Raw genomic sequence first — 23,601 nt, 5'->3', positions numbered from 1 at the left:
TTTTGTGTATTTGGAGTCCTATAAGCCTCTTGAACTTGATTTTCCATTTCATTCTTCAGATTTGGGAAATTTTCTGATATTATTTCATTGAATAGATTGTTCATTCCTTTGGTTTGTTTCTCTAAGCCTTCCTCAATCCCAATAATTCTCAAATTTGGCCTTTCATGATATCCCATAGTTCTTGCAGATTCTGTTCATGATTTCTTACCATCTTCTCTGTTTGTTCAACTTTGTTTTCGAGGTTAAATATTTTGTCTTCAATATCTGAAGTTCTGTCTTCCAGGTGTTCTAGCCTATTGGTTATGCTTTCTATGGAGTTGTTAATTTGGTTTATTGTTTCCTTCATTTCAAGGATTTCTGTTTGGTTTTTTTTCAATATCTCTAACTCTTTATTGAAATGATCTTTTGCTTCCTGAATTTGCTCTTTTAACTGTCGATTGGTGCGATCATTCAATGCCTGCATTTGCTCTTTCATCTCATCATTCAATGCCTGCATTTGCTCTTTCATCTTATCGTTTGCTTCCCTAATCATTTTAATTATGTACATTCTGAACTCCCTTTCTGTCATTTCTTCTGCCATGCTGTCGTTGGATTCTATTGATGTAACATCTAGATTTGTTTGGGGCATTTTCTTCCCTTGTTTTCTCATATTGTTCAGGAATCAGTGGGTCATTAAGATATTGCAGATTTCCTCTATCGACTTATAATGTCCCTGAAGATTGCTAGTATATCCCCTCTTATCCTTCAGTAGCCTGAAGTCTTGGAGGAAGTTCATAATGCGGAGGTCCAGAAAGAAGCTGCCTTTCTAGGGTGGTGACCCTCAGGTGGCGTATATTCCCTGCTAGTGGTCAGAGATGTCTCCACTTGTTGACCAATGGTCATCCAACGGGGACCTAGGCTGCGGGCTGAGGCAAGTCCTGTTTGTGCCTGTGTCTCTGGTTTTACCGTCCCTGTGGGAAAACCTCTCCCGGTAGGGAAGACTCACTCGGTGGGAACGTCTCGCTGGTCAGTTCCCCTCCTAGAGGTTCCCCTCAATCTACAACTACCACCTGGGCTGGGCTGTCTTCCTCTGCAACGTTCCCAGGGGCCCGGACCTACCTCCTGGGCCTGGGAGCCTCATCCTCCGCAGGCGAGTCTCCTTAGGCTGCCTCTCCCAGAGACTCTGCCCGCAGTCCTGGAAACTTCGCTCCGCCCCTAGGCGTGTCTCTGTGCGGCTCTTCCAGCAAGAAGCCACCTAGCTCCTGGAACCCTACTCTGCACCTAATCGCCTGGCTATGCGGCCCCTCCTCTGAGCCGCCACCTGGAGCCCTGTACAATAGCTCCGATACCCAGAGACCCGCCACACACCCCCTCCACCGGACAGCAGCCCGGTTTCCGATGCAGTCACTAGGAGTCCAAGCAACTCACTTCGCGTCTCCTCCTCCCGCCAACCTCCTGTAGCCCTATGCAGTCACTCCACGCCCAAGTGACCCACCCTGTTCCTCCTCCTCCTCCTCGGGGTAGCCCCCCGGGTGTTCAGGGGCGGTGGCTCCGAGACCAAGTGACCCACCTCGCTCCTCCTCCAGGAAGGCCACCGGTGTTCAGGAGCGGTCGCTTTGAGTGCAATCAACTCACCACTCGCCTCCTCCTCTGGCAACCGCCTGTGGCTCTGATGCAGTCACTCCTAGACCAAGCGACCCGCCGCACTTCTCCTCTTCCTCCGGGCAACCCCCCGGTGTTCAGAAGTGATTGATTACTCTGAGTCTAAACAGCTCACCATGCAGCTCCTCCTCAGGCAGCCGCCCGGAGCCCCAGTGGTTGCTCCGAGTCCAAGCGCTGTGCTGAGCCACCTCCTCTACGATGATCCCAGTTGTCCGTGTTTACCGCTCCAGCGGGGGGAGGGGCGTCTCGCCGAGCAACTCCACTTCACAAATTCCCTGCGTTCCGGGGCTACCGCCCCATCCGGGACGCCTCCCCAAAGGGAGAGACTCACCCAGCGGCTTTGAGTTGGTCCCAAGTCTCTCACTATCTCCTCTTTTGAATCCTGCGTCCTGGAGCAACGTGAAATGCAGCCGCCCTCTAGGCCGCCATCTTGAAACCTAGATTTCACTTTTAAAAAGAACTCTGCTAGTACAAAGTTTGAAAACCAGTAGATCCCGCCACCTGGAATGCATTTTCATCCACTCTTTAACTTACTTCTACACATCCTTCAAGTGTCAGTGTAAATGTCACATCTGCAATGAAGCCCTCCCTGATACAAACCCCAACTACACTAGATAACCCCTCCTTTCCCACAGTACCTCTTCATAATACCTATCACAGCTTTTTTTTTTTTTTTTTTTTAATTAATGTCTCTATTTCCATTCATTTTGTTGGGGGGCGGGTATGGGGATTGAACCCAGAGGCTCATGCATGCTGGGCAAGTGCTCTACCACTGAGCTATAGCCCCAGCCCCTCTCTTCCCATTCTATTCTGCCTGCTGCACACAGTAGGTTCAACTGAAGAATAAATGTTCTAATTTAATGAATCCATGTTTAAGAATAAAAATATTACTTAAGTAATAAATGTTAATTAATGCTAAATATTATTATGAATAAGTAAGTATTTAATTCACTACTTTGGCAGTTAGAATTACTAATAAGGAAAGCAACTTAATTATATTTGGATTTAATGAGATCCACACTTGAATTTCTTCCCCACTACATGTTAACTAGATCTTCAGGCAAGTTCTCTGACTTCTCTAAGCCTCATTATTCACATGTAAAATGTAATAAAATAGTTATGAGGACATCCAAGATGATATATGTAAATAAACAACAATAATATAAGAAAAGCACATAGCAGTAACTATACTTATGATATACCTTATTGTGAACAATTTTTAAAGATACAAACTGCATTTTACTCCCTCTTGACCCCAACTCCATCAAAGGTTATGTTGCAATTTTATTTGTTCTATTCCATTTTCTAAAATGAATTTTTGCACGGAGAAAGTGTTAGTGCTCTATGACAATTTAAAAGATGAGTCTCTATAAATCTATTATATAATGTCATCATAAATTCCAGCTACATAAATCTCACTACCCATGAAGGCTTAAGTAGTAGGAGAGTTTTTCCACTCTCACCTGACCAACTAGCGGAAACCAGGACCTTACAGTTGCCATGAAATCAAGGTAGAGCTGAGGCCATCAATTATTTAATAAGTACTTGCTGATGCATATCAAACCATCACATTGTACATCTTAAGTACATACAATTTTATCAATTAAATGTTTTAAAATAAAAATAAACAAAAATAAGTTTGTTGTGTTTAAATTATTAAAATTTGTAATAGACTAGGCACAGGGGCTGAGGCAAGAGAATGGAAAGTTTGAGGCTAGTGTGGGCAACTAAGAGAGACCCTATTTTGAAATAAAAAAAAAAAAAAAGAACAGAAATTTAATCAATTTTCATTAGAAAAAAATACTGTTGCAAACTAAGATCAACACATGCAACTGAGTGGGAAGACATGAGATACAAATATAATAAAAATAATTCTGCTTTTATTACAATTCACCATTCACAAAGAAGATTGATACAAATAAAATAAAATATAAAAATGTTAAATGATGAATGCTATTAACAAAAGTGTGCAAAACATCAAGGGACCTGTTGTCATTTGTGACAACATGTATGGAACTGAAGACCATTATATTAAGTGAAATAAGCCAAGCACAGAAAGACAAGTACCATATGATCTCACTCATATGGAACCTAAAAAAGACTTCATAGAAGTTTGAGAGTAGCATGGCAGGTACCAGAGGTTGGGATCAATACAGAGAGGGGAGGGTTAGGGAAATGTTGATCAATGGGTACTAAGCTATAGTTAGAGAGGAACAAATTCTGGTGTGCTACTGCACAAGAGATGATAATAATGAACTGTACATTTTAAAAAACTAGAAGAGGGCTGGTTATGTAGCTCAGTGGTTCAGTGCTTGCCTAGTAAGCATGAGGTCCTTTAGTTTGATTCCCAGAAACACACACACACACACACACACACACACACACACAAAAGCTAGAAGAAAGGATTTTAATTTTTTTTACAATAAAGAAATGATAAATGGATAAATGAAGAGATATGTTTATCCTGATTTAAACACTACATAACATATACATGTAGCATATCTAAATCATGTATACATATAGGTAACGAAGTAGACCATTAATGAGTACACTTTTTATGTTTTAATGTGTCAGTTAAAACAAATTTAATTTTTAAAAACAGGAAAAACATACTAAAGCAACAAGAAGAGGAACTAACTGTCTTCAGAGGGCAGGAGAAGCTTCAAAAGGAAGATAATATCTTAATTGGCTTAAAGGAAAAACTGGAGTTTGTTAAATGGGGAGGGGGAGAAGGGCCTTTTATAGAGAAGGAACTATGCAGAATGGCACCAAATGAGGCAACAAAAGGCAGCATAGTTCATATCTGGTGGGACAGAAATGCCATGCTAAGAAACTTGAGAGAGGAGGGGGATCCAAGTTGTATTGAGAAGACCAATGGAAAGGGGAGAGGGAAGACAAAGGCCAAATAAAATATCAGAGATTACCTAACATTGTAAAGATAAGTTTTGTAAAACTTTTCTATAAGACACTTGTATGTACTGTGGATCACAAAGTAAAATGTACGTTACTATGGCTCAGGGCCAAAAAAGTTTGAATTAGGTGACAGGTGACGGATGGGAAGGAAAAGTCAAGAACTCCCAGTTTTCTGGTATGGACACCTGAATGGATTCACAATGCCACTGGCCATGATAAGGAAAGGAGGAGGAGGGCTGCTTTTATCAAATCCATGTGGGGGGATGCTGGAAAACTCAGCAGCCTCTCTGAGCAGTTTTTCAGCAGCCACAGTCAATACTAATCTTGTTTAGCAAAGAAAATGGACACATAGTCACTACAACTGCAAGCTCATGTGAATACACAACCAATAAGGGTCTTCTAGGAACTGGAAAGAGTTCCAGTTCTAAACTCCAGTTCACAGAAAAAAGCATCTACTCTCCTTCCAAGCACCTAACAGGATGTGCGAAATCCTGTTCATAGTCTAGGAGTCTATAGGGAATCATCACCCCTGGAACCCAAACAAGCACTCTGGAAAGTCTGCTACCAGGATATTTTTATTTACTAGGAGTTTGTCTGTTTTTGGTCTTGTTTGAGGGTTGGGGAGGTCTTTCTAATTTTATGACTGTTTCCTAAGCCCCCCCACCTCTCCTTCAAGGTCCCACCTCCAAGAGGTATTTCAATCCCCATACCTCTAGCAAGTCTGAGTCCTATAACTTGGAAATTGGCTGTTCTTTGCTTACACTCCTGAAGCCTCAGGCAAAGAGGACAGGGCTTAAAAACAGCTTCTCCACAGACATGGAGTGGATCTGTCACTCCTATATCCCGTAGAAGAGAGAGTTCTCCAATTCTTCTTAAAGGATCACAGCACAATTGGTGACTTTTGATGACTTTTCTGATGACCCTTCCACTACAATTCTCCCAAACCGGCTGCCCTCAAATATTCCATGTTCTTGTATGTGTTCTGGCTTTTGCTCCTGATAGTCTCTAACCTAAAATGCCCTCCCTTTCTCTGACATAAATTCTACTACCCCTTTGTGGCATATCTCAAATTGAGCTATACTTTATCCAATGCTCCCCCTGACTATCTGCCTCCAAATTTGAATTTGTGCTTTCACAGAAATTGCTTGTGCCTTGAACACAGCCCTCCATCATAAACCAGTATGGGCAATTATACTTTGTCTGCTTCCCACTAAACTAGTTTCTTGAAGGCACAGACTGTGCCTAGCCTTTACAACACCCCATGGTCTTGAACCCCGTGGTCCTAAGTTACTGATTAAATCCACCAACACCTGCAGATCATCAGAACTAGAGGTGAGGGAGAGGGGGTAAGGGAGAGCAAGAGTAGATCTGAAGCAGAAAGCCTCCCTCCCCTGTTTAACTGGTAGTGGTACACCCACTTCTCTGAAATTTAACCAACCTCAGCAATAAAGGCTCAGTAGGCATAGTTTGGAAACTTTAAAGAACTCAAGTAGTTTCAAGGTTCTCCCAGCTGCTGTTAGTCAGGTATTGACCTTGGGATGTGGTTATAGGGATTATATATTTTGTTTTGCCATCCACTCCCTCTACCAACTCTGATACCTCTAGCTATATGGGCAATAAAGAGTCTTTCATACAGGCTCTGAATATTATCTTTGAGATCCTCTGGGAACAGCTTAGACTTCTCTCAACCCTCCTACCTTTCCAGTGAGTAATTCTCCAGTACCACCTCTTCGGTCCTCGGCTCTTGAAAAAGCAGTTTTCCCCTCAATACATCCAGCTTCCCGCACCCTCTCCCTAACCTTCACTGTGAAGAGCAGAGGAAAGCAGTAAGCCGCCTCAGCTGCCTTACTAAAAGCCAAGGCACATTTCAAAGAACAACAGGTAAATTGGAAGGGATTTGATAGTTACAGCTTTCTCTGTGATCCCAACATCACTACTTACTCACATTTATTACAGAACTTAGCCATTTCAAATTATATCAGATCATTTTACATGTCTTATCTCCCTTACTAGACTGTGAGATTCTTGAGAATCCCAGCAAAGTGCTCAGGACATAGTGTGCATTCAATAAACTACCAACCCAGGAAAAAAAATAACATGAAATAAAATGCCAACTTAGGCTCCTTAGCCAAACTCAGTGACGGTGTGAGTTTAGACGAAACATTTCAGAGGTGATCAAAACCAAAAAGTCTTTATATAGTAGTCAGCACTGTGATGCAAGACTCAGCTGAAGGCAATTTCAAACAAGGGTTCTTTTGACAGGGCAGCCATTTCCCATGTTCCTCAGATAAAATAGTCAAAGTAATAAACTTGGTTCTCCAGAATGTACTTCCCCAAGATCTGGCAGTTTGAAAATACATTCCCCAGCCCCCACTTCAACGACTCCTATATCCCTCTGACCTTTAATACTGTGTAACAGTAGATGAAAAATTGATTTTTTTTGGCTACTTATTTCATACCTGAAGAAAAAATATACTGTTCAAGGTGTTAAATATTTTTACATGCAACAAACCTGGCATGAATCTAACCTGTATGCACATTTTGGAGGTACAGGCGTAAATGTCAGTGCTATAATTTGTTATAGGGTTTCTGATGACCAGCAATGAAAATGACCACGGATTCTCACAATTCAAACCACTTTTACGTAAATGTGAACTTTCCTAAAACAGCCAAGGGAGAGAACTTTCCATCCAAGCTCACAGAGTCCCTTAGAGATACTGATAGCATTGTTCACTGGGTTAGGTGTTCTTTAAAAAAAATCCTACAAATATTAGTTTCTTTCTGGGCCTATGCTTTGACCTTTAATAAAAATGTGCTTCAAGACACCAGTTATTAAAATGAAAGGAACAGTTTTTCATATCTGAACAACTGCCATTTCACATAATCAGGACCTCAAAAGGCCATACCTTACAAGTCAGCAGTGTTAAAAAAAAAAAAAAATATATATATATATATATACATATATATATATGTGTGTGTGTGTATATATATATATATATATATATATATATATATATATTTGGTTACTTCATTTAAATTGCTCACTTACCAGACATGAAGTAGGGTTATAAGAAACCATGAATTGAAAGTATCAGGCATCTGGCACCCTAGAAAATAACCATAAAGCGTAAACATGTGAGAGTTTAGAGGAGGCATGTTAATTATATTTAAAATACTAGTAGGGGTTTGTTCAACTATAAAATTTGGCAGTACAGAACTCTCAGATTATGCTATTGCAGAGAAGAGCAGTAGAAACATGAGCAAGACCATGAACTAAAGAGTACTGAGTGTAGTCAACCAGCTTTCTAGTTTCACTCTTTGCTATGTGGCCTTGGGCAAATCACTTCTTCCCTCTCAGTCTCAGTTTCTCATTTTGCACAATGCGGCCTAGAGTAGTCCCTAGGGTATTTTCCAACTTCCATGTGATTCTATAGTATTTTCTCTTCCTGGGCTTGAATACCTCCCCTATTCTACTTGAATATCAGCTTGCTTTCACTTGAGCTCTCCTGAGAAAGTTAAGCCTTTCTAGTCTCCTTTTCCAATCTGCTTTCTTTAAGGTGACCCAGTAGCGTGGTCATGTTTGTACTTAACGATTTACCCAAGAAAACCAGGAGAAAAAGTGGCACTCTTGGGAGTTGCAACTGAATAAGAGAGCAGACTGTACCTAAACAAAGGCTTTCATCACCTCCAGGAATGACAAAACTGGGCAGGGCTTCTTCTTGGTTTCAGATCCCACAAATCAGATCTGTGCTCAAACATCAAAGCCTCTCAATTCTCAGATCTTTAAGAATGCTGGCTGGAAAAGGGATCTCCCACTGAATGTGCCCTCCTTATTACATGACAAGGAGAAAAGTTGGAGCAAGAGGATGAAGAAGTACGAGAATCTGGGAAATGTGGCACCTCTGGCAGATCTTATCCTTTGGAGCAATGACTCAAGAAAGAAGTCATATTCTTTGTCTTTCAGCAATTGATGAGGTATATGATTACTAAATGATAACAAATAGGGATCACTAGGAGATAAAAACACAGGCAAGATATTTTGAGGTACACTAACACCACCAATACTAACAAGGAGCAGAAATTCATTGTGGGCTTACTATGTGCCAGACATTATAAAATGTGGTTCACATGTATTAGCTCAATGCCTCTTCCCAACAACCCTATGAGGTAAGAATTGATATTATCCCATTTTACAGGTGAGAAAACCGACTCTTAAGAGTAAGATAACTGCTCAAGGTCATAAGACACCTAGCATCCAACTCACATCTGCTTGATTCCAGATACTGTGCTCTTTTGGTGTGTGTGTGTGTGTGTGTGTGTGTGTGTGTGTGTGCGCGCGCATGTGGTACAGGTGATTGAGGCCAGGGGCTCTACCATAGAGCTATATACCCAACCCTTTTTTATTTTTTATTTTGAGACAGGGTCTCACTAAATTGCCCAGGCTGACCTCAAATTTTGTAACCCACCTGCCTTAGCCTCCTGAGTCACTAGGATTACAGGCATGCACCACCATGCCTGGCCAGAATACTGTGTTTTTAATCCATCTGCCTAAGAAGGGAAACCAACATTCAAAAGGGCCCATACGACATGCCAGGTCTACTGCTAGTCATCTTAATATATTATCTCACTTAATCCTCACTTTAATCTTGGAGGGAAGCTTTATAGACCTCTTTTTAGAGATGAGGAAACAGATTCAAAAAGGCTAAGTGACTTGCGGGCAGCCACAATATTAAGAAGCTAGTGGCAGGACTGGGGTTTGAATCCAGGTCTGTCACAAAGTGACACCAAAATACTCTGGAGTGCCTACTGGGAGGTGCCCAGCAGCTGTCAAGTGGACTTCCTCTCTGAGCCCAGCAGGAGGGAGGTGAAGACTGGCCTGGCCAGTCATTCAGCTATTAAAGACACAAGCCATCTGAGAGTGGGCCAACGGCCCTCCACCTAGAACCAGAATAGCCCTGAGAAACTCTCAAGCCTGGATCTGAAGTTGGGTCTTTTTTTGGATGCTAGAACAAAACATTAAAAAGAAAAGTTTTCTTGGAAGTCTGTCTTTCAATCTGGAAAATGAAATTTGGCTGTGTCTAAAGGACAATCTGTTCAACTGCTAACTCTACATCAAAGCTTCTCAGCAGTCTCCAGGAGTCTTTCCAATTTTCTCAGAGAGGGAATCAGCTCTTAGGCTGGAAGCACAGACAGACAGACAGACAAGCCAGCAGCTGGACCTGGGTCACAATTTCCCCTTCTGGGGGTTAGCTCAGGGCTGAGGATGAGAAGAGAGCTGGCACATGATTGAGTCCCTGTACATACTGGGGTTAAAACAGAAACCCAGAGAAAAGCCCTAAAAAAGACCAATGAAGGCTGACTGTGAGCAACACAAAAGTACAACAGATTTTTCAGCTTGATAAAAAGACTTTACATACTTCAAAATTAAAACATGCAAAAACCTTTGACATTATCACATTCCTTCAGTGCACATTCAGAGCATTATTTTCTGAGACTAGATGCTTTCTTTCTTTATACCAAGTTCAATAAAATTAAATAATTCATACTGTTGAAGGCAGGCAGTATTGACACATTTTCATATGGAGTCAGACTGCATGGCTCAAAACCTTGACTCTTTCCCTTACTTGCTACATGACTCTGGGTAAAGTTACTTAGCCTCTCAGTACCTCAATTGTCTTCTCTGTATAAATGAGGAGAATAAGATAACCTACCTTCTAAAGCCTTTGTGAGGATTCAATTAGATAAGGCCTATAAAATGTTTAGTGAAATGGTTTGTATTTAATAGGTACTCAAAAAATACTTGTTACTGTTTTACAGTGAATTATTTAAATACTAGGGTTTAAATTATCTTTGAAAACCCTCACTAATTAGTTAAGATTGTGTCAAAAAAGTGATGGGCGGAGTTCTGAACTCAGAACTTATATCATTAAGGATTCTCCTCTCCAGGGTAATCAGCCTCTTAGGGACTAAAGACAAAACAATCCTCCAACAACAGTGTGGAATTAAATACAAGTTTTACTGATTGGTCACCTCTGTTCCAAACTATTCTACTTCTTAGCAGAATTGATCTCCAAAATACCAGTCAGAAAACTGCCATGTATTCAGCAGGCATGCTGTTCACTTATGATGGAAAAGGGGAATTATTCAAAATCCTAAAAACAATAGTAGTTGCTCATATTAAAAACAACAGTAGCTGCTAAGGTATCTTATGAGAATTCCCAATATCTAGCTCTCTAGATTTAAACCTCTAAACACCGTGGCTCTGAGATGACAAAAAGTCTATAACTTTGGCATTTTATGGGATACTGTCCAGGAGATTGATAGGCACAACATATTGTGAATGAACAACTCGCTCACATACAATCCTCAAGAAAGGGCTCTAGCCTCACTTTTGCTGAGGAAGGATAATGCTGGCCAGTTGCCTGAAGTTCTCAAGTCTCAGAACTCTAAAAGTCAAGTCCTACAAAATCAAACATTCAAGTGAATAGTTGTCAAAGTAAAGGTGTGACATCATATATATATATATTCCCTTTTCTTATTCCAAACATGTCTGGCCTACTCTTTAGAATCCAAGTCACAAGAAAGCCTCATTATTAAAAAAAAATTTTTTCATCTTTTGCCTCCAAGATGGTACTTCCAAATTTGCTCCCTTTTTATTCACTAGCCATACTTGAAACAACTTTGGTTTGATTTTAAAACTTAACCTACCCACAAATGACAAGATGAGCCACAATGGAGCATAAAACAAATGAACTGCTATAGGTCTTTAAAGGCAATTTTCTAAGTCTTAGAAAACTTTACTAAGAGTGGTGTCACTGAAATATTTACTGACACCTTAGACAACCACGCTGAATGACAAGGCTAGGATAAAGCCCACCGAGATACACACACCATAGCATATAGAAATAGTTTACAATACTAATACAATGTCTCACAGAGGTAGCACTCATTGAAATACAATAAAGTATGCTAGGTGCAGTGGCACATGCCTATAATCCCAGTGCCTTGGAAAGCTAAGGCAGGAGGATTACAAGTTCAAGGTCAGGCTCAGCAACTTAAGTGAGGTCCTAAGCAATTTAGCAAGACCCTATCTCAAAAAACAAAAAGGGCTAGGGATGCAGTTTGGTGGTAAAGCATCTGGGTTCAAAGCCAGTACACGCATAATAGTAAAACTATTAATAGAGATTACGATTTCTAACTTGCAGTTATATTCATTCACAAGCAATGTTACAGAGGGACAATCTCTGGATTTTAAGACAGACAACACAGGTGCAAGGCCTAGCTCTCAACTGTTTCTGAAAACAAAACAAAAATAAACAAGAATATGAGCTCTTCCTATTCCAAAAGATTTTGTAGCTCCTAAATGAGACAAATGTAAAAACATTCTGTGTAAATGTGAGTTATTAGTACATAACAATTATAACTTCCATAAACTTTTCTTAAGTTTGTAATTTACAATAGACTATGAATTGAAACATGACATAGTAACTTAAATATATAATAACTTTATTATTCAACACTATAATATTAATATTAGCTAAAGAACCCTAAAGAACCTTTAAGGGGCTGGGGTTTACTGGTGGAGTGCTTGCCTAGTACATGTGAGGCACTGGGTTTGATCCTCAGCACCACATAAAAATAAAAATAAAATAAAGGTATTGTGTTTATCCAGAACTAAAAAATATTTCTTAAAAAGAACTTTTAATCATAAGGAGCTTACATAAACAAAGACAGCTATTAAACATTCTTTTAAAATTAAGTATACTAAATTTAAGTGATTTGTTGAATGAAATAAAAAATAGACATCTGAGGACAAAGTTTTTATTAAAAAGATCAGCCACGTATGGTGGCACACACCTGAAATCCCAACTACTCAGATAACTGAAGCAGGAGGATAACAAGTTTGAGACCAGCCTGGGCAACTCAGCAAAACCTTGTATCAAAATAAAATTTAGAAAAGGGACTGGGAGTGTGTGGGGGAGGGCTGGGGTTATAGCTCAGTGGTAGAGCACTTGCCAAGCACATGTGAGACACTGGGTTAAATCCTCAGCACCACATAAAAATAAATTAAAAAATAAAGGTATTGGGTCCATCTACAACTAAATTTTTTTTTTTTAATATTTAAAAAGGACTGGGGGTATAGCACTGTAAGAGCAAGGAACTGGGTTCAATCCCCAGCACCACAAAGAAAAAAAATTAAATTAAATATACACACACACACACACACACACACACACACACACACACATATATATGGAAATACTTAAGCACATGAATTCAAGAAACCACTTAAGAAAAAAAACAACTCTTAGTAATAACAGTTCATTCATTATGTAGGAAAGACTATTTTCTCCTTTTGTACTAATTCCTCCTACAATGAGAAATTATTACAACTTTTGAAGAAGAGTAACAAAGAAATGGAAAGTGGACAATTAATTTGAATTGCAACTGAATACTTTAAGTTTCTAATATCAATCTGCTGAAATAGTAATATAAAACAACATATTTGATTTTTAAAAACAGAATAGTTAAATTATCAAGATTGCATCTATCTTTCTTCAGTATTGCTAATATATATACATAAATATGTCAGAAAATGATAGCAGATATAAACTTATTAGTGGTTCCTACTTCAAGGATATGGCTGTACCATAGCACACACTTCCTTCTAAAATCCATGAAACTGAAATTCTCCCATTAACTTCATAAGTACTCATTTTAATTAACTTAAATGTTAACAGCTACAACAGTTTATAGCATCAAAAGTAATAGTACATTGATACAATCAATTGCTAGGGGAGGTCTAAGTCAGTAAAACCCTTCAGGAAAGCAATTTATCAATAAGCTATAAATAATAGAATTATACGAGCCTCTTAAACCAATAGTCCTTTAACAGAAGAAAAATCTTGAGGCTTATTCCAGAATTGACTAAAACAATTAAAAACTAGAAACAAAGAAGAATGACAAACAAAAGTCCATGTCAAAATACTAACTAGAACATCCTGAATATAAAATGGATATGATTACTGCAAGGTTCTCTGACTTAAAAAAGACACATGTACAAGGAGGATGATAAACTCAAAGTACTAGGTAAATTTGTAAGGATTTTCCAAATTTACCAAAAAAATTATTTATTTATAGGTTTTTGTTTTTTTATTCTATTCAGAGAATAGCTTATATTTATACACTTTGTGCAGGAAAAATTGCTTCACGAATGATTTTTTAAATTATCCTATTTAAATGCAACCATAAAAATGAAAAATAGATTCACTTTCCTTTCCAGAATTATTAAATGGTAACTTACTTAGAAAGAATTCCTCGAAGTCAGTTTTTTCCACACAGCTAGTATACATGCGCAGGGCTGCAATCTTAATTTTCTAGACAAAGAGAACAAAAAACTCAACACAGGACCAAGTACATGTTCTAGTGTCATTAGACATGGATCACAAAATCATACATTTCTTCAACTAGAAGAGTCTAAAATCCACCTCTAGGCAATGTAAACTAATACAGATTTTTTTTTTCTTTTTTTTTTGGTACTGAGGACTGAACGCAGGAGCACTTAACCACTGAGCCACACCCCTAGCACCCCCCCACTCTTCTTTTCCTTTTTCTTTTTATTTATTTATTTATTTATTTATTTATTTATTTATTGAGACAGGGTATTGCTAATTGGCTTAGATCCTCACTAAGTTGCAGAGGCTGACTTTAAACTTGCCATCCTCCTGTCTCAACCTCCCAAGTCACTGGGATTAGAGATGTGCATGAAAATGTCCCACCAGCTGATACTTTTTAGTCATTCATACAGTCTTTATACAATGTTCACATTTAAGAATTTTAGCATGAAAATGTCAAAGATGGTTCTTAATACTTAAATCACTCCTTTAATTCTTTCACCACATGTGAACCTCTAAGCCAGTGTTCAGCATTATCCACAACAACTTTTTACACTCTGAAATCCCTTATATTAAAAAATTACCTAGGTCTGGACTTGTAGCTCAGTGGTAGAGTGCTTGCCGAGCACTAGTGAGGCTGGGTTTGAGCCTCAGCACCACATAAAAGCAAATAAATAAAATAAAGATTAAATTCTAAAAAAAATTACCAATTTTTTTCTTACCAAAATCAAACAGAAACCTTTAATCTTTCCTCAAAAACACTACCTAAATGGTCTATTAATCCTTTATTTTTTCTGGGGGGAGGTGTCTTTTATTCCATGTTATCTTTAGTTTTAATAGTTTGTAGATTAATACTGTGTACATAAACAAAAGTTTCTAATGAATATAAAATGTAGTACAACACTCAACCTTTTTCTATTTTGCAAAACAATAGGAATTTTCTCAGGATTTCTTTTTTCTTTTTCCTTTTTTTTTTGGTACTAGGATTGAACCCGGGGGTACTATACCACGAGCACATCCCTATCCCTTTTTTCTTTATATATATTAAATATATATATATATATATTTTTTTTTTTAATAGCTTAATAGCTGTTTCTTTCTTTTTTTTTTTTTTTTTTAATGTGGTGCTGAGGATCGAACCCAGTGCTTCACACATGCCAGGCAAGCACCCTACCACTGGGTCACAACCCCAGTCCCCCTATCCCTTTTTATTTTTTATTTTAAGACAGGGTCTTATGTTAGGGCCTGACTAAGTTGCAGAGGCTTGCCTCAAACTTACAATCCTCCTGCTTCAGACTGCCAAGTCACTGGGATTACAGGTATGTACCACAGTGCCCAATTTAGGATTTTGATATATGATGATTTTAATTTATCTGCTAACCTATATACTTAAGATTTATATATTTTACTATATGCAAATTATGCCTGAATAAAAACAAATCTAAAAATCAAAAGTAAATGCTTTTGGAGTTAAATTGTGCCTGATATGATGGTGTACACCTGAAATCCCAGCTATTTAGGAGGCTGAGGCAGAGAGATCATTAGTTTGAGGCTAGCCTAGGCAACTTAGTGATAAACCTTGTCTCAAAATGATATTAGGAAGGTGTGTGGACGTAGCTCAGTGGTAGAGTGCTTGCCTAGCACACACAAGGTCCTGGATTCAATCCCCAGTACTGGGTGAGGGAGGGGAAGAGTTGAGTTGAATTGTTAAAGTCTGAAGACCAACTGAGTGCTACAGAAACATGTATTTTCAAAGACTTTTAAAACATCTCATTAAGTGGGCAAGGTGTCACACACCTGTAATCCCAGATACTTGGGAGGCTTAGGCAGCAGGATCAAAAGTTCAAGGTCAGCCTCTACAATTCAATGAGACCCTCTCTCAAAAAGAAAAAAAAAAAAAAAAAGGTTGGGAGTTGGGGACATGGCTCAGTGGTAAAGTGCTTCTGGTTCAATCCCTAGTACCAAAAAAAAAAAATTTCATTAAGAATACAACTAACTAAACAATAATAGATATTGGTGTGGATATGGGGGAAAAGGCACACTTTTACATTGCTGGTGGAGTTGCAAATTGGTGCAGCCACTCTGGAAAGCAGTGTGGAGAATCCTCAGAAAACTTGGAATGGACCCACCTTTTTGACCCAGTTATCCCACTCCTCAGTTTATACCCAAAGGACTTAAAATCAGCATACTACAGTAACACAGCCACATCAATATTTATAGCAGCTCAGTTCACAATAGCTAGATTGTAGAACCAACCTAGATACCCTTCAACAGATGAATGGATAAAAAAACTGTGGTATATACACAATGGGATATTATTCAGCCATAAAAAATAATAATATTATGGCATTTGCAAATTAATGGATGGAATTGGAGAATATCGTGCTAAATGAAATCAGCCAATCCCCAAAAAACCAAAGGCCGAATGTTTTCCCTGATAAGTGGAGAATGATATATAATGGGGGTAGAGATGTGGAGAGTGAGATAAGAATGGGGGAACTTTAGATTATGTAGAAGGAAATGAGAGGGAGGCGGGGAATGAAAAATGGTGGAATGAGACAGACATCATTACCCTATGCACATGTATGATTACACAAATGGTATGAATCTACACCATGTACAAACATAGAAATGAAATGATGTACCCCATTTGTGTACAATGAATCAAAATGCAGTCTGCAAAAATTTAAAAATAAATAATTTTTAAAAAAGAATACAACTATACAACTAACTAAAATAGCACATCAAGAAAAGACTTGTAGAAGTTTTCTTTCTTAAAAAGACAGAGAAAGTTAAAACTCAAATATGCAAACAAAAACATGCACAGATCAAGAATGACATAGCAACTGAAGAAAAGTTATGTCCAATTCAGTGGAACTGTTACTAAGGCTCAAAGTCACTAAAATAAACTATACCCAATGCTACACAATGTTCATATTTTTCTATACACTCTAGAGTCAAAAACCAAAACACTGTTTCTGATGGACAGAAATACCTATAATAAATTAAGCCAGAATTATGTTTCTGATTGTAATGAAGATTTGTTACTTTGAGGTCTGTCACATTTTCAAAGCCTTTAATATAAAGCTTATTACAGAAAAATCAGAACATAAAAATGAAAATCAGATACATCTGTCTGGGGAGTAAATCAGCAGTTTAGATGTTCACATTTAAATAAAATTCCTGGTAAAACACTAGAAAAGAAGAGCAAATAAAGCTAAAAGCAAGTAGAAAGAATGATAACCTAAAAAGCAGAAACCAGTGAAAATAAAAGAAGCTAAAGTTGGTTCTTTTAAAATGTCAGTAAAATTAGCCAGAAGGGAGGGGAAAAAGAAAATACTGGGGGATCATAGTAGCCAAATTATATTGTTACACTACATTCATGGACAAATATATAACAACAAATTCCACCATTATGTACAACCATTATGTACAACTATGACGCACCAATAAAAATATGGAAAAAATAAAATCAAACTGGAAAAAAATTGAAAGTAAATAAATAAAATTAGAAAGATTGATCAAGGAAATAAAACAGAGGATTTAAATTGCCAATATCAAGAATCAGAGAGGGGAGATCACTACATATCTTAAAGGCATTAATAAGATAACAAGAGAATATTATGAACAACTCTGGGCAATGAATGTGAATACTTAGATGAAATGGACAAATTTTTTTAAAGACACAAACTAGCAAAGCTCACGAGGATAAATAAATAACAGGTACAATCCTGTATCCATACAGAAATTTGATTTGTAGTTAAAAACCTTCCCATAAAGAAAACTGCAGGTCCAAATGGCATCTCTAGCCATAAATGCAAAGTTGATTCAACACTGGCAAATCAATGTAATTCACCATATCAAAATATAAAAAAAAAAAGAAAGAAAGAAAGTCTGTTTAACTTTGTTAACATCTGCAGTTATTGTAAGTACTTAGTCACAGAATACATTTGGGAAGCACTGTCTGTACCATCCTCGAAATAATGCTATCATTATCCTAATATTTTAGCCTTCTCAGGTCTACTCCAACCTTGAGATGGGAACTCTGGAAATTTTTAGTTCTCCACCTCATTTGACAACAGTCAAGGAGCTGAGAATATTGAGGAAAACAAAACAGACAAAAATCAGTGTACTTAAGAAACTTATGGCCTTGTCCAACTCTAGGTAAGTTTATAATTTTAACTAGAATCTCTGTTTAATTCTTGATTTTTTTTTTTTTTTAATCCTGCAGTTTCCTTCAGGTTCCTCTATATAAAGTCCTTTAGGTTCACAATTAATCACCCTGCCCTAGGAGAGGCAGACTTGTCTTCAAGGATCAAGTCTTTCCTTGAGAAGGAAGTTTTCCCCCATAACATGTTCATGAAAAAGCACTCATAACAAATAATGAAGAGTGCACCAGATTGGCTGGGGTATTTACACAGTGCTCAAACTGTGGCAATCAAGAACATTTTATAGCTCTTCACTTTTCCTGCAGCAAAGCCAAGACTTTATACTTGGGTGAGCCATTTTCCTGGACAAATCTCTAAAACAAGTCCCTGAAGACCATCACACAGAAACTAGAAATAGTATGGAAAGAACCTATTCAAGAATCATGCATTAATATAGGTTAAGGAGGTAAGTGGACTGAATTTCTACCTAGTCAATACAAGCTGCTCTGGTCCTTGCATGACTTCGTGTTTATTTCATTCCAACTTTGGAAGACCATCAGACTACTTGATGGAAACAGAAGCATCTAGGACAGTTTTAGGATTGAAGATCTGCTCTCCCAGCAACAGATGAATTCTGTGCTGAATTCTATGCATTCTATTCTGTACTGGAATTTCTTCTTCAGCATTCTTGACTCATAATGGGCCCCTGTTCAAATAAGATCAATGACCTTGCAAGGCTACCTATCCTACTGGAGGACAATTCTTAGATTTTCATTTTACTGAATTTAAATATGCTTCATATAACATTCATTAAACATTTTTCTGGCCATTGGAGTAACTCAGTTAAGCATTCCTGTTTCCTTCAACCTTTCTTCATTCAACAGTTTCTAAAGCTTTCACAAGGCTCACTGCCCAACTCTGAATATATTCCAGTTTGTCATGTTCTTCAGAACAGAAATAAATTTTTGGCTAAATGCTAATAAAAAAACTATTCATTCCATGGCATGTGCTTGAATCAGAAAAATGTGTCCTTTCTTATATGATATTGCTATACAAATATAATGTAAAAGAATGGTTATTTCAGGATACTCCAATAAATAAGGAAATGCTACATTAAAATCCTAATTATGATTCTAAGAAAAATGGGAACTATACATGAAAACATTAAAGTATAAAGACATTTATTTCTGCTGTCACAGACAGATAAGCCAGCATTTTACTTCCTAATCAAATACATGTGAAAACATAAAGAATTCTGTCAATGAAATCAAATACAAATGTCTAGCCATAGATTTCTGAGTTAACATTGCTGAAAAGAGCTCTTTAGTTTTTCAAAATGGAAGATGGGCATGGTGGCACACACAACTTAGAGGCTGATGCAGGAGCATCAGTAATTCAAGACTACTCTGAGCAACTTAGCAAGACCCTATCTACAAATAAAAAGTAAAAAGGGTTGGGGACATAGCTCAGTGGTAAAGACCTCTGGGTTTAATTCTCAGAACCAAGGGTGGGGTGAGTTGTATCTAGATTTTCCCACCAAAATCATACTAGAATGGCAGACTTTGATATTTTGTTGTCATAAGTTTTAAAAACAAAGATTACAGAAAGTAGACATTGCTACATCACAAAGATATTTTTAAATGCAAACATTAGGGATTTAGCTGAGGTCACAAAGGGAACCAAGAAAAAAATCAGCTAAGCTACAAGAGTGAAGGAATGTTCTTGATGACTTAGTAATCCTCCAAATGGTAGCCAATTTTCCCTCTGGAATCATAAAAAAGCAGACTAGACAAAGCATATGGTAGTAACCAAGTGGAACCCAATCATCAAGAAATGAAAAAAACAGTAAATTTTCTTTTTTTTTTCTGCTTTCATTTCCCTCTTCTAATTTCTAATTTTCAAATAAAACACATTTTAAATTTTTAAATCTAAATCATTACCTTTTTTTAAAATAGGGGGAAAGATTTTGGTGAATACATTACTAAATAAGTCAACAATTTATCAACTGTCAATGAATTAAGATGTAAAATACATATGTATGTATATATAACTTTAATAAACAAAGCTAATATTTCCTTGATGATTTGGAAAGTACTTCATACCTTCATGGTCTCAAGAATATCATTACTACTTAACATCTGTGTCCTCTCCATACATTTCAAAAATCCCCTTATAAAATGTAAACAAATTCTAGCGCGATCACTGCCGACTTTTTAGAATTCACATACAGAGCAAAACCTATATGGCAGTAATGACTGTTAGAAAGAGAAAGTACTGTAAGAAGAAACAAAAAGTAGAGTCCATATTAAAACTGAAATTCTAATTTGAATCCAAATTGTTTAAAACGATGTAAATGTCATTACTTATTTTGCGCAAAGTTATATTCTCTGGAAATGTCTTTTCTACTGTTTTGTGTTGGTCTGCTCTGACTTATAACTGGTGAATGATTAGACTTATCTACTATTCTAGCCACCTTGAAAGGCATTAAGAGACACTCTACCATAGTGATAGAATAGTAATAGGTGATAACTGAACTGAGAAGAACAAAATCACTAATATTCTATTACTAAATTGATTAAAGGTATTACTATAAGGGTCAGTATGCACCTGATGCAGAGAGAACACTCATTCATTTATAGCAACTACTGTACAAGAGATAAGGTGCTGGGTCAAGCATTAATAAGAAATCAATTATAACAAGTCATAGTGTTACTTTAATAAAAAGATGCTTTTTCTAAAATTTTAAAGAATGTCACTACAATGACCTAGAAAAAAATCACTTAATGAAAATGTCTTCATCAGAGAGTAATGCTTCCTTAAGAACGCTGCCCATCTGACCTTCAGAACTCATCTACATGGCATACCATGTAGCAAGGACCTGCAAAGTCCAAACTTACTGGGTGCCTGCTACTTTAAGGGGCTTCCAAGGAATCAGGGTGAAGGAGTATTTCAGACCCACATGCTACATAAACCTGACCAGGAAGTGGGGGCTTGAGGTGGGGAGTGCATGTTTAAGAAATTATCAAAATAATGTATGAATTTCATGAAAACAAACAAGCTTTTTAAAAAAAAATCTTTATGAGACAAATGAAGAACAAAACCCAAATGAAAAAAATCAGAAGAACTTAGAAGACTTTACCCATTTGCTGTACTTCAATGGTCCTGTGAATCCCATGGCTTCTATTATCTTTGTGAAAGCACCAACCTTCTCTTCAACAGGTTGTGGGGAATCCTTGGTAACAGGAAGCTATTTGGTCAAATAACCGAAGAGAAAGAAACCAAAATAAGTTGCAAAAAAATTGTTTAGATGTTGTATTCCCTGTATGGAATACACACACACACACACACACACACACACACACATATATGTGTTTGTGTTTATATATATATATATATACACACATTTATATATATATATATATATATTATATTTATATATATATATATATATATATATATATATATATATACACATTTTTTTTTTTTTTTGTACTGAGGATTGAACCAGGGGCACTTTTACCACTAAACTATATCCTCAGCCCTTTTTTATTTTCTGTTTTGGAACACAGTTTTGCTAAATTACTAAGGGTCTCACTAAGTTGCCTGGAACTTGCAATTCTCCTACTTCAGCCTCCCTCCTGAGACACTGGGAATACAGGCATGTGCCAATGAGCCTGGCTTACCTACAATTTTTATTTTTCATTTCTTTAGACATCACAACAGTGCAAATACATCTAGAATGTTATCTAATACATGTCTTCCAAATTACAAAGCAAGAGATACACACTTCACTGACCACAAGCCTGTTAACCCACGTCTAGGAAATCATAAATTAAGGATTTTTTAAATAAATGTTTTAGTTGTAGATGAACATAATAAGTTTATTTTATTTATTCATTTTTATATGGTGCTGAGGATCGAACCCAAACATGCCAGGCAAGCACTCTACCACTGAGCCACAACCCCAGTCCTAAATTTAGGATCTTTAGAATAAAAATTATATCTAAAAAGAGCACTTTCAAAATGAAATTTTTTGGTTGTGTTGATTTTGTTTGTTTTAGGGTTTTTTGGCAGTGTTGAGGATCAAATCTGGGGCCTTGGTACATATTAGGCAAGCACTCTATCACCAAGATATACCTCCAGTCCTTAGAAGGAAATCTTGATCCCAATCTCCCAAAGAACAATTTTGAGAAGAGAAACAATCTATTTATTGGTGTAAAAGGGAAAGGTGAGAAAAATACTGTCTGAAAGCAGGCAAGTCATCCAAAACCACAATCAACCAAAGTAAGCACTGAATAAAATGTTCTCCAACTCTTATATTCTTTAGTACAGTTTTAGTCAGGTTTTTTTGCAGCTGTAACAAAAAGACATGAGGAGAATAATTTTAGAGGAGGAAAAGTTTATTTGGGGGCTCATGATTTCAGAGATTTCAGTTCACAGACAACTGACTCCATTCCTTGGGGATGGAGTTTAGGCTGATCATCATGACAAAAAGGTGTGGCAGAGGGAAACAGTTCACATGGTGATCAGAAAGGAAAGAGAGAGAGAGACCCCACACTCCAGATACAAAATATACACCCCAAGGCATGCCCCCAATGACCCACCTCCTATAATCACATCCTACCTGCCTTCAGTTAATACTCAGTTAATCCCATCAGGGTATCAATTCACTGATTGGGTTAAGGTTCTCATAACTCAATCATCTCACCTCTGAATATTCTTGCATTGTCTCACAAATGAGCTTTTGGAGAATACCTAATATCCAAACCATAAAAGTATAATAAATACTGTTAATGAATATAGAAAATATAAATATGGCAATTTGAAAATAAACTCCAAAGAAAACCTGTTCTAATACTAAGCTCTCCAAAGAAAAGCAGGCTATCTAAACCAATTAAAAAAAAAAAAAAAAAACTACAAGTTAAATAATTTGTCCAAAATTCAGGAAGGCTCTTTTCCTCTAAAGTACTTCCTAGATAAGAGAGTACAATGAAAAAACATAAAACAGAAGTTTAGAAGGCTGAGGTTTAAATAATTCAGTAGGTCTGCCACCATCCTTTGTAACATTGGGCAAGTCATTTCAACTCCCCAAGCCCCACTTCTGTATTCCCTTGCCTCACAAGGGGAACAATATTGTTGAGATCAAAATAAGAACATCTGGTCAGGTATGATGACCCATGCCTATAAATCCTAGTAACTCAGATGGCTGAGGCAGGAAGATCACAAGTCAAGGACAGTCTCAGCAATTTTTTTGTCTCAAAATAAAAAAGACCAAGGTGCAGAGGTACATGCCTGTAATCTCAGTGACTCAGGAGGAGGCTAAGGCAGGAGGATAGCAAGTTCGAAGCCAGCATCAGCAACTTAGCAACTTAGTGAGACTGTCTCAAAAAAAAAAAAAAAAAAAGGACTGGGGATGTGGCTAAGTAGTTAAATGCTCCTACATTCAATCCCCAGTACCAAAAACTAAAAAAGGCTAGGGATGTAGCTCAGTGGTAGAGTACCCC

At 37.4% G+C, this 23,601-nt stretch overlaps 1 protein-coding gene across 2 annotated transcripts in view; it reads right to left on the bottom strand.

The window, feature by feature from the left end:
- LOC124977695 (ubiquinol-cytochrome-c reductase complex assembly factor 1) overlaps positions 1-23,601 on the bottom strand; it is a 100,856-nt gene that overhangs the window by 63,496 nt on the left and 13,759 nt on the right. For both annotated transcript variants that reach the window (XM_047541435.1, XM_047541436.1), the window contains exons 4-6: positions 21,237-21,344; positions 13,859-13,931; positions 7,604-7,661 (exon numbers count right to left, since the gene is read on the bottom strand). In XM_047541435.1, coding sequence (XP_047397391.1) covers positions 7,604-7,661; positions 13,859-13,931; positions 21,237-21,344 — 239 coding nt within the window. The remainder of the gene's footprint in view (positions 1-7,603; positions 7,662-13,858; positions 13,932-21,236; positions 21,345-23,601) is intronic.

This window comes from Sciurus carolinensis, chromosome 2, assembly GCF_902686445.1.
Source record: "Sciurus carolinensis chromosome 2, mSciCar1.2, whole genome shotgun sequence".
NCBI lineage: Eukaryota > Metazoa > Chordata > Mammalia > Rodentia > Sciuridae > Sciurus > Sciurus carolinensis.
Note: the sequence above shows the minus strand (reverse complement) of the source record. Positions and strands in the feature narration are given on the sequence as shown.